The 12,026-nt window shown below is 49.7% G+C and overlaps 1 protein-coding gene across 1 annotated transcript in view; it reads left to right on the top strand.

The window, feature by feature from the left end:
• Nucleotides 1-10,661, top strand: part of LOC146337009 (uncharacterized) — a 39,335-nt gene extending 28,674 nt beyond the window's left edge. The window contains exons 16-20 of the mRNA XM_084817858.1: nucleotides 2,996-3,088; nucleotides 5,353-5,460; nucleotides 6,676-6,780; nucleotides 7,247-7,307; nucleotides 10,071-10,661. Coding sequence (XP_084673984.1) covers nucleotides 2,996-3,088; nucleotides 5,353-5,460; nucleotides 6,676-6,780; nucleotides 7,247-7,307; nucleotides 10,071-10,597 — 894 coding nt within the window. The 3' untranslated portion in view covers nucleotides 10,598-10,661. The remainder of the gene's footprint in view (nucleotides 1-2,995; nucleotides 3,089-5,352; nucleotides 5,461-6,675; nucleotides 6,781-7,246; nucleotides 7,308-10,070) is intronic.
• Nucleotides 10,662-12,026: the final 1,365 nt, after the last annotated feature.

The following is a 12,026-nucleotide window of genomic DNA, read 5'->3' as shown; positions in this document are numbered from 1 at the left end:
ACTAGTACTTCCCGGGATTTGGAAGCGATGCTTCTATTAATGCAGCCCAAAATAGCATTTGCCTTTTTTGCAGCCACATCACATTGTTGGCTCATATTCAGCTTGTGATCGACAACAATTCCAAGATCCTTCTCGCTCGTAGTGTGGTTGAGCCACGTATCCCCCATCTTGTAACTGTGCATTTGGTTTCTTTTTCCTAGATGCAGAACTTGGCATTTGTCCCTATTAAATGCCATTCTGTTGTTTTCTGCCCAGCACTCCAGTCTATCCAGATCACTTTGAATTTTGTTTCTGTCTTCCAAAGTATTAGCTATCCCTCCCAATTTTGTGTCATCTGCAAATTTGATCAGCATTCCCTGCACCTCCTCCTCCAAGTCATTAATACAAATGTTGAAGAGCACTGGGCCCAGGACTGAGCCCTGCGGTACCCCACTCGTTACCTCTCCCCAGTTTGAGAAGGTCCCATTGATAAGCACTCTTTGAGTCCGATTCTGTAGCCAACTGTGGATCCACCGGATCGTTGTTTCATCTAGCCCACTTCGAGCTAGTTTGCTCATCAGGATATCATGGGGCACTTTGTCGAAAGCTTTGCTGAAGTCGAGGTATATGATGTCTACAGCATTCCCACGGTCTACAAGGGAGGTGACTTGATCAAAAAATGAGATCAGATTTGTCTGGCAGGACTTGTTTTTGACAAATCCATGTTGGCTTCGAGTAATCACGGCATTGTTGTCAAGGTGCTTCCAGATGGATTGCTTTATGATCTGCTCCAGAATTTTCCCAGGGATTGATGTCAGACTGACTGGTCTGTATTTCCCAGGTTCCTCCTTTTTACCCTTTTTGAAGATAGGGACAACGTTAGCCCTCCTCCAGTCATCTGGCACTTCCCCGGTCCTCCATGATTTCTCAAAGAGAATAGACAGCGGTTCTGAGAGTTCTTCTGCCAGTTCCTTTATTACTCTAGGATGCAGTTCATCTGGCCCTGGAGATTTGAACTCATTCAAAGTAATGAGGTGTTCCTTGACCATATGCCTGTCGATCTCAAGCTGCAATCCTGCCCCTTCAGCCTGTACTTCGCCTTTGCCAGGGGGGTCATAGACCCTCTTTTGGGAGAAGACTGAGCCAAAGTAGGAATTGAGCACCTCTGCCTTTTCTTTGTCATCTATTATCATTTTGCCATCCTTATTTAATAGCTGAACAACCATTTCTTTCCTCTGCCTTTTACTATGCACGTAGCTGAAGAAAGCCTTTTTGTTGTTTTTAGCATCCCTCGCTAACCTCACCTCGTTCTCCGCTTTAGCCTTCCTGACGCCATCCCTGCAATTCTGTGCTACCTGCCTGTACTCTTCCTTTGTTACTTGGCCTTCTTTCCACTTCCTATATGTGTCCTTTTTTGTTTTCAGGTCATCCCTAAGCTTTTTGTGAAGCCACATTGGCTTCTTCTGTTGTCTTCCACCTTTTCTTCTTGTTGGAATTGTTTGTGATTGTGCCTTGAGAATTTCCTTTTTTAAAAGCTCCCACCCATCTTGGACTCCTTTTCTCGCTAGCATTGTTTGCCATGGGACCTTACTGATCATTGTTCTGAGTTTATTAAAATCAGCTTTCCTAAAATCCAGGGTACGCGTTTGAGTACACTCGGCTTTTGCTTCCCTTAGAACCAAGAACTCAAGTACAACATGGCCGCTTTCCCCCAGAGTTAATCGTCTGAGTCTCAGTCCAACGCTCTGACCATTACACCACGTTGGTGTAGCAGCCTTCCTCAACCTGGTGCCCTCCAAATGTCTTGGACTGCAATTCCTATCATTCTCAGCCAATGATGTGAAGGCTTGGGGGTGGGGAGCTGGACCCCCCCATCAGAAAAAATGAACTGTTTCTCCCCAAGTTTTCCAAACCTCCATGAAAAGATAGATAAGATAATAAGATAAGATACACAGAAAGTTAGATGATAAGGTAGATAACATAGACAGATCAGGTAAAGTTCTGTTTCCTCGCTCCTATTTTTCCCCTGGTTTTTTTTTCCAGGCCTTCACATCTCCATATAAAACCTCCATGTTCAGAGGCAGTGTACCATGGAATAACCAGTTGCTATGGGGCAAGAGTGGGTTCCATGAGGGCTGCTGCCTTCATGTCCTGCTTGTGGGTGTCCCATGAGCATCTGGTTGGCCCCTGTAGAAAACAGAATGCTGGACTAGATGGACCTTCCTTCTGATCCAGCAGCGCTCTTCTTATGATGGACTAGATCAGGGGTAGGCAATCACTTTCAGCTCCAGGGCCAAATTCAGTTTCAGAGAAGCTCTGTGGGGTTTCTCTTTCCAGTGGTGGGCAGGGCCAAAGGCAAAGAGGACAGGGCAAAAATACCAAACAAAAAGCAGTATCTTGCAGCTTAAAACTCTTACTGCTAGTAAGGAAGCCTTCAGAAAGGCATTTCAACCTTTTAGAATGGGGAAAAAACTTCACAGAAGCCAGGAAACTATCAAACCGTTGGTGGTTGGGGGGAAGAAGGCTTGGCTCTCTGGGAACCCCAGGAGGGTCAGAGGTTCCTCACCCCTGGACTAGATAAACAGACCACCCATTTTGAGCCAAGAAACAGAGCCCAGTGATCTCCGCTTGGCAGGAACCCCCTTCCAAACATGGATTTTTGAGACCTCAGCCAGGAGGAGGAGGAGAGCAGCGCCTTCTTGAATGCAGGGCCAATGGACCAAGCTGTTTAGCCGTCCTGATCACACCTCTGCAGATCCCTGCACGTTGCCAGCAAAGGGTGACAAGGGGGCGGGTGCCGAGCAGAAATCGATCACGGTGTAAGATCACGGGCAGAGCGGATGCCCTGAACGGCTGCCATGGCCCATGGTACACAGCGCATTCACAGAAAGCCCTGAGGCTCGCGTTCGCCTCCCACCTTCACGGGCGAGGAGCTGCAACAGCATCGTTGGAACCCAAATAGGACATGGCTCTCATCCGGCTGCTCTCGCCCACACAGATCTGTTTCTTCCTCCAGGACCAGCATCGAGGCTCAGATGGAAAAGTCATCAGGAGCTCCCAGCAAGAGCAGGAAAGCCTGAAACAGCAGCATCACTTGGTGACCGAGCAGGTAAGATAGCATTGCCTTTGCACTCGCTTGCCTGCACATCTTCTTCCCTGACTGATCACCATCTTCACACCTCTTTGGAACGAGTGGGCTGTGGCCAAGGATGCAGGAAACGTCATTACAGGAGCGTTCACAGCATGCATGTCTACTGATGTGTGTGGGCCTCGTAGAACAGCCAGTGCTTCTTGCATTGAAAGAAGCCAGGATTAGTCCTCTTTAGTGCTATTTTGGGATCATAGCCCCTTTTTCTTCTCAAGGGTTACATCCAAAGGGCTAGAGTACTTGTTTCTTCACTTCAGTTTCCCAGACAATGTTATAGATCAGCCTTCCCTAAACTGCTGCCCTGCACATGTGCTGGACTACAACTCCTATCATTCCTAGCCAGCATGGCTAATGGCAGCGTCTAAGTGGCCACCTTAAGTTCCAACCTGCCCAGTGTGGACTTGCTGTTAAGGCTTCCCAGGACTAGTGTCTCTTTAATTTTCCTTCTGGCCCCCTTCTTTGAAAGTGACCTCTGCCATTTTAATTAGTGGTTTCTTGTTATCTTGGGAAGCCCTGGCATCCCTGATTTAGCCCTTCATTCATTAGTCGGTTCCTGTTCCTAGCAGGAGGCTTTCAGTGTCAGGTTTCTGCCCTGCAGCCAATGCAATTGCTCATTGTTGTCTTTTTTATGGTTGCAATGGCTTTCCTTATCACGCTAATAGAAAGCAGGGAGCACTTATACGTAGAACTGACAGATGAGGGGTGCCCCAGAGGGCATTAAAAAAAATCCCCCCAGCTGTGGCTGTAAGATTGACTGCTGGGGGTGGAGAACAGCCCAGGATGGGTGAGTACAGCAAGGGTTAAGCAACCAAATGTCAGCTTGATGTGAGATTCCACACACTGTGGTATTATCTAAGCACACCACCAAATGAATTCTTGGACTAGCCCGATATGGGTTGCCAGGACTTTGGACAGGCACCAGAAATTTGAAAGGCAAATTAAACCCCTCTTGTCAAAGAACTCTGCTGCTGCACCACAAAAGGAATTTGCTCTGTGTGATGAAGGAGGAAATTTAGATGAACAAAACAAAGATGGTTATCGGGAAGGGGACCAGAATTAGAAATGTCCCTTGCTGGAAAATCCAGTTCTTTTTTGGCTCGATGGAGTTCTACACCACGCATCACTTGAGCCAAGCTGTGGGGTGTTGCCTGAACTCTGGGAACTTTTTTGTGCATTTATTTGGGGAGGCAGGGGGGAGGGTTCTGCAATTTGCACACATTTTGGCCAAACTTGCGCGAATTATGCAAATTCGGCCATAATTTGTATAGATTTGGCTACAATTTGCGCAAATTGCAGAACCTCTCCCCAGATTATGCAGAATTCCCAGAAATTCCATGAACTGGCCCGACTCACTGCAGATCGAGTCAGGCACTGCAGCGGGAACCAAAACGACGTCTGGCAGGCTGAGCCTAGGAAAACCCATCGGACTCCACCCGCAAATGGATTTCTCCAACATCCCTAACCAGAATGCACCATTACATAACTCAAGAATGCAAAACGCTCCCCCTGGCCACTCCCCCTCCCACTGAACACTGATTGTTTGGTAATCCTCCAGCTTTGAGAGGATCTCCCACCCCCCTTCTCAAAGCATGAAATGCCTCTCCTAGGGGTTAGTTACTGGCAGTAAAAGCTGCAAGCTAAAACAGGCTGATATTTTTTGTGCTTGGCCCCGCCCCTTTTGCCTTTGAACCCCCCATCCCTGGAATGTGGCCCCTGAGAGCATCTCTGAAATAGAATTTGGCCCTCAGGCAGGAAAAGGTTCAACACCCCAGACATAGCTAAATGGTCTGTGTGCACGTGCTCACACTAATAGCAATCTCAATTCTCTGCATGCTGGTTCTTATGTTGCTGAACGGCTGCCATCTATGCCCAAGAGGGAGGTAGTAGCAGACACAGGGAACCCCCAGGGTTGCAAAAGTTGGGGGAAATTTTGCAAAAGAAAAAGAAAAAACTAACTTGGGAGAGGGAAACAGCCCAGCGACGACTGAGCATGGCATGCTGACTAACTGTTGCCGGACAGGGAGCACAACAGAAAGCCTGGAGGAAAGGGGGATGGCGTATCCTGAACAAGAGCTCTCTGCGCTGCAACATGAGGTCGCAGATCCTGCTTGTTGCTAACAAGTCGGATTAGCGAACTTGGCATAAGCTCTCCTTGGGGATCCCACAGGCCCGGCCATCATCACCAGCTGGAGGACCTTTAAATCTGTTTTCTGCTCTCCTCACAGCTGAAGGGTCTTTTTAGACAGAGGCAGCAGCAGCGGGAGGCAGCAGGACACAGGGCGCATCCTGGAGGATCCGGGCAAGAGAGTTCTGGGGCACCTCGCAAGTCTCCGGTAAGAGCGCTGTCCTTCCTCCATCCCTGAATGATGACCCGTTTATTTATTTATTACATTTATACCCTGCCTGTTTTCCCTCCAAGGATCCCAAGGCAGTGTACATGGGCCTCTCTCTTTTAATTCTCACAACATCCCTGTGAGGTAGGTTAGGCTGAGAGTCAGTGCCTGGTTCCTTCCTTTGCTTTTTCTCTCTGGAACACTTGCTGCAGTGCCGCCAGATGAGTGCCCGGCAGGACTCTCCAGATCGCTCGCCCGCCCAGCAGTGCCCACCTGGAGTAACCCCCGGGGGGCCCTCCTGGCAGCGGGGGTTGGGAGCATACAATTCACTGCTCCTCCTGCTCTGCCACCTGAGGCAGAGGATTCACCCTTCCTCACAGGAGGGACAACCCTGCGTTGGACTACAGCTCCTGTCATCCCCAATTCTGTGCTGAGGATGATGAGAATAGTAGTCCCATGCATCTGGAAGGCACCAGGTCAGGGAATGCGGAGTTAAACTATGGAATTCACTACCACAAGGTGCAGTGATGGGTATCAAAGACAAATCCATGGAGGACAAGGCCATCCATGGCTACCAGGCATGACGGATATAGGTCACCTCCAATGTCGGAGGCATTGTGCCTCTGTATACCAGTTTCTGGGGAAGATGAACGGGAGGATGCTACAACTGTGCTCATGCCCTGCATATCTGCTCCCCATTAGGGCAGAGGTGGGCAACTTGTGGCCCTCCAGATGTTTTGGCCCACAGCTCCCATGAACCCTCACCATTGACTGTGCTGACTAGGGCTGATGGGAGTTGTAGGCCAAAACATCTGGAGGGTCTCAAGTCCCCCCCCTTTGCACTGGGGCATTTGGTTGGTCTCTGTAGGAAACAGGATGCTGGACACAATAGGCCTTTGGTCTGTTCAGCAGGAGTCTTCTGGTGTTTTAAATGTGCCTTTTGAGACTGGAAGCCTAGGGCGCTTGCAGGTGAGGCTTATATGGCACCATCACCCTGCCTTGTCCAAGGAAATTATCAGGGTGTCCAGAGGGCATCTTCTCCTTGTCACTGTCCTGTGTTTCCCCACCACTCCTTCTGCCTTTTCGCTTACCGCAGACAACCTGTTAAAGGAAAGATGGAATTGCTGGGCGCTCTGTCCATCTGGAAGCACCCTTAGAGCCTACATTGAATAGACGCCTGGAATTCCCAGAGTGCCTTCTTTCTGTCTCCTGCAGGCTGCAGTGGATTCTGTCAGGCCTCAGCCAGAATCCCTAGAGGTTCCCAGCAGCGATGGAGAAGCACAGAGTCTCCGTGGGCAGCTGAAAGAGAAAACGGAAACAGTAAGGAAGCCCACTGCTGGGCTGAACACCCCCTGTGCTGGTGGGGAGACTTTATCCATTCAGAGAGGCACTTGTGCGGATCCACTGTCCAGCTGTTTATAATATATTTATAATATTTCTTGGTCCTCCCAAGGTGCTGTACAACAATAAAACACAGCACTGGGGTTCCCCCCTCCCCCACCGGTTAATGCTGCTATGTATTTTTAAATCTGATTTTGATATGGTATTATTTGTTGGTTTTATCTGTTTTTAATGTCAGCTGCTTTGGAAAACGTATTTGAGAAGCAGGGTAGAAATGATTTAGACAGACAAATCCCATCTGGAGTCACTTTGAGCAAAACTGTAGTGCTAGACCCACTCGCATTAATCAGGCAGCGCCTGCTCAGTAATACTGTATCCACCTTCTGAGCATCCCAACTATTTATTGTTCCCTCCCTCCCTCCCTCCCTTCCTCCCTCCCTTCCAGATTTCGTCCATGGCTTCCGAGATCCAGGTTCTGAAGGAGAAGAATGAGAGCTTAATGAAAGGTAGGGAGGATGGCTACAAAAGGACACCGGGCTTTATTTCTCAGTTCTCTGTGATCCCAAGCTTTATTGCAACAGGAGGATGTAACCTGTAAAGCAGAGGTGTTCAACATCAGGCCCGTGGGCCAAATCTGGCCCGCTGAAGTTCCCTAGATGGCCATGTCCCATTCAACTGGTGCCATCTGATTTCCTGACTGCCAGTTGTTTGATTCCTAGCTTTTGAGCAGTTTTCTTCCCATTCTAAAAAGTTGAAATGCCTCCCTACAGCTTAGTTACTGGCAGTAGGAGTTTTAAGTTACAATATGCTAGTATTTTGGTCCCACCTCATTTGACTTCAGCCCCACCTACTGCTGGAATGCGGCCCCTGAGAGCTCCTTTGAAATTGAATTCAGCTGTCAGGCTGCAAGAGGTTCAACACCCCTGCTCCAAAAGTTCATATGAAGCTAGTCCTCTCTCCTTTCTGTGATTAGGATACTGAGATTGGGAGATCTGAATACCCCTTTTCCTCCAGAGGGTTACCTTTGTCTTCATAGAGAAACATTTTTCTCCCTCTCTCCTAACGGTAGAACTTGGGAGTAGGTGGATGACACAATGGAAAGGACAGAAAGGCAGCAGATCCAGGACAGGCAAAAAAGGAAGTACAACTTATTCTTGGCTATAAGATGTGACCACGGCTGCTGCCTCAGAAATAGCTTTAAGGGAGAATGAGACTGTGAAGGGTTGAGGCCTACAGAGGCAAGGAGAAAGGTCAGTCCCAGAGGCCTGGAGTTTTCTGCTGGGAGGGGGTATCCCTGAGAGGAGTAGTTTCATTTCCCCAGTTAAGTTTCAGTTTCATTTCCCCAGTTAAGTTTCATTTCTTCAAGTTTGAAACAGTACTTTCGGTGACAGGGACAAACTTGTTGTGGTTGCTAAATAGAACCTCCAGACCCAGAAGCAGTGTAGCTCGGAATACCACTTGCTGGAGGTGGCCAGCAACAGGGAAGGGCTTTTGTTTTCCTGGTTGTTTATGGGCTTTCTGGAAGCACCAGGCTGGTCATTGTGAGAAAGGATGCTAGACTAGATGGACCTTTGGCCTGTTCCAGAAGGACTCTTCATATTTTTCTTATTCATCACCTACTCCCAAAGAAACACCTGCCTCCCCACACCCCATGTCCCCCTTACTGGTGACTCAGACTTTCCAGGATCAACTTACTTCAAGCTTTATTCTCCACATCGTGGGTTTGAGACCTTCCTGGAGAAAGGAGCACTTTCTGGGCATATGCTGTCTCCCGCTCCCCCCCACTGTTGGCTTCAAGCAGGGCCGGCCCTATCATGGCAGTCAGTGATCCCCTTGTCTCAGGTGGTAGATTGGGAGGGGCGGCAAAATGAGCATGCTCTTCCCCCCTCCTCCCCCCGCTGCCTGTCCAAGCTCCTGCTGCTACCACCAAAATTCTACTTTGAAGCTGAGCTCCTGCTTGCGTGGTGGCTGTTTTAAATCCCCCCCCCCACCCCAAATGCAACGATGTGACACTGTCATGTTGGGCATTGCATTTTGGGCGGTTTAAACAGTGGCTGTCTGCTGTCAAGTCCAGCACTCCAGAGGCTTGGGAGGACTCCAATATCCATTCGACAACCTTCTCCTGTACCAGTCCTTCCCTTCACTGGGATCTTCATGAGAGGGTCGTCTTTGGGTGCCCTTGCTTTCTGAGGTATGGCAGGTGGTGAGCGGAGAGAGAGACTTCTCAGTGGTGGCTCCTTGCTTTTAGAATGCCCTCCCCAGGGAAGTTGGCCTGGCACCAACGCTGATATCATTTAGGTGCTGGGGAAAGAGGTTTGTATTTTCCCAGGCTTTTAAGGCTGCAATCCTACAAAGGTCATCCCAGGGGCCACAGGATTGTTCAGTTCTCTCCCACTACAAGGGCAGAGAGAGAGGCCCACACTCAGAGGCGGAGATCTGACCTCAGAACACTGTAAGTAGCTCTCTGCATCCCCTACCTCCCTGTTGACAGAACTCTGACATTGGGAGAGGTGAACAGGGGGCAGATTGGGGACATGGCTGGATCCCCGGGATGCAAAGCCCTTCCGGTACCCAAACACACTGCCAAGACGAGGACATTTGTGCCTGCCCTGGAGCTGGATAAATAATTTTGTTCGAACAGCCCTACCACCAAAAGGGTGGAGAACTCCCCCTCACCTCCGCCCTGCCAGCATGAACCCAGCAGGGTTTTGGATCTGTCGGAGGTTCCAGCACCGGAGCCCTCCAGAACTTCTGGTAATGTTAACCTGTTAATGAACTTTTCATAACAAACTTCTCAGAAACTTCAGATTTTCCTCACTTTTGAGCAGTCAAGGTTGAGCTGCTGGTTGGGTATTGCTTTCTTTCGCTGCTTAAGTTTTTAGGTGCCTTTTATACAGTGGAGGCTGGTGGCTCCGATTTCGGTGGGGATGTAATTCCATTCTGGAATTAGTTGGAACCAGCCAGAACTCCAAAGGAGCTGTCGAAGGCACTGATCCCTATCCCTAAAATGGGTTCAGCCCCTTGGATAGCTCTTTTAGATTCTGGCTGATTCTGCCTAAAACCCAGAATGGATGCAGAGCCCCACCGAAACCAGGGCCACCAGACTCCACTGCTTTTATAGCTTTATACTGTATTTCTGTTTAACCTGTTGGTATTATTTACTGGCCTAGCGACTCTTGGAGTTGCAGGTGCGAGACATACATTTCATAAATAAATACTGAAGTGTTGCCTCTGTCCCCCCACCCCTTCCCCCGGCAACTCCCAAACAGCTAAACTGCGGTTCCAGCAGCAGATCCAAGAGATCCGCAGTCTTTCGAAGCAATGGCCAGAAAGGAGCAGTGCTGAGCTGCTGGTCCCTAGACTCTCCGTTGGCCGGGGACAGGATTTGCAGAGTGACAGCTCAGTGCCTTCGCCGCAGAGCGATGAGTCGGTGTTCTCCTCGCAAGGTGGAGACAACCCACAGATGGTTGCACAGCGGATTCAGCTTGACCCCAGAACTGAAAACAAGCAGAGTCACGTCTCTTCCACCGCCAGCACTGCACATCTGTTGCCGGCGAGGGCTGCAGCTTTGCCTTTCGGGTCGTACCCAGACCCCTCCACTATTGGTGCCACGCCTTCCACTGAACTCCCATCAGGTGCCGCGGCTTTGCCGCACGATCCCCGGATGTCCGCTGAGGGCGAAGGGGCCTTCCTCGGTCCCCATGGCTCGGGTCTTTTGTCCCCCAGGCCTTTTGGGCCCCAGAGGCTGTGGTCCCCCTGTAAATTCAAAGGGAGCCCCGAGCCCCCAGAGAACTGAGGCAAGGGAGCACTCCAGCAGGGTGGCCATTCTTGAATGGCAACTCCAAAATGAATGCCTCAGAGACCGGGTTTGCACAACACGCTAACGCACACCCAGTGGCTGAGAGTGGGTTGTTGTTGAACCATGGGGTTGGCGTGTTGTCTGAACCCAGGATGTTTTCTGCAGGGTGGCTTGTCAACCATAACAACAAAATAAGTGTGGCTTATTTTTCTTGAACAAGCCACCTTGAGAACCAATGGTTTGTTGTTGGATTGTTCAGGGTGGTTATCAAACCACACTGCATGATCAAGAAGCCACTGTGCAGAAAATGTCCTGGGTTCAGACAACACGCTAACCCATGGTTCAACAAGCAACCTATGGTTCAACAACAACCCGCACTCAACCACTGAGTGTGGGTTAGTGTGTTGTGTGAACAGCTCCAGAGTGGGCCTCCAGAAAAGTTTGGCTGCAGGATGGCAAATCCCAACTTTTCTGTTGATGTTGTGGCTTTCCAAGCTCCCGAAGAACCTTTCTAATTTTTTTTAAAGGATGTAGTGCCCTTTGTTCGGTAATTGTTAAGGGCCCATGTCCCTTAGAGATGGTTTTTGTTGTTTGCCCATGTCCCCTGTGTGAACTCCCCTCTGCAATGAACTCAAGATCTCCCTCTGGCTGCACTGCGGATCACGGGAGGAACCACATGGGCTATGCGGTGGTGCTGTCAGGGCAGGACTTGGGGGCAGATGCCCAGGGCCCCATGCAGCAGAATGAGAAGAATGGTCCCCAAGCACAGCAGGGCTGGCTTACCACATTTTGCAGTGAGTGAAGTTCTGAAGGAAACCCAGAGCGGATGCACCGCCCCACTGACATCGGAGCCACCAGCCTCCACTGGTGATAAGCTAAAGCTGGGGCCTTGAATGCGGTGGCCAGCCTCCCTGCACCTCCGGATCTTCATTTTGTTTAATATTTTTAATTTTTTTAACGGGGAGGCTGGCATACTGCAAAGCAAAGGGCTGCCTTCCAACACCATCTTTATTGGGGTTCAAAAGAGTGGTTTTGTGTTTTGGAGCTCAGCCCCCCGCCTCTGCCTTGTGCTTTGATGCTTGGGCAAGTGACTTTTAGTCTCTCCGGTTTGCCTTCTGGGAAAGGAGTGTTTTGTGACCAGCCAAGCCTAATACGGCAACCATTTTGTGAAAGGGCCCACAACACTCTCAAACTTCCAGATATGCCCGCTGACCCCAAACGGTTGGTGACCCTTGGTCTAAAGAGCACCCCACACACACAGTAAGGCCAGAGTCAGACATTACCTAACAGGACCACTGAGCTATGAATGGTTGCTGTGTGGTGATTAAAGGAAGACAATCAGCGCATCAGAGCCTTGCCCCAAATATATAGTGGACATTCAAATTGTTTAGCTGCAGGATAAGAAAAGCTAGTATTCCTGTTAGGA

This window comes from Heloderma suspectum, chromosome 11, assembly GCF_057233095.1.
Source record: "Heloderma suspectum isolate Gila_16-S chromosome 11, 16-S_ref, whole genome shotgun sequence".
Classification (NCBI taxonomy): domain Eukaryota; kingdom Metazoa; phylum Chordata; class Lepidosauria; order Squamata; family Helodermatidae; genus Heloderma; species Heloderma suspectum.
Note: the sequence above shows the minus strand (reverse complement) of the source record. Positions and strands in the feature narration are given on the sequence as shown.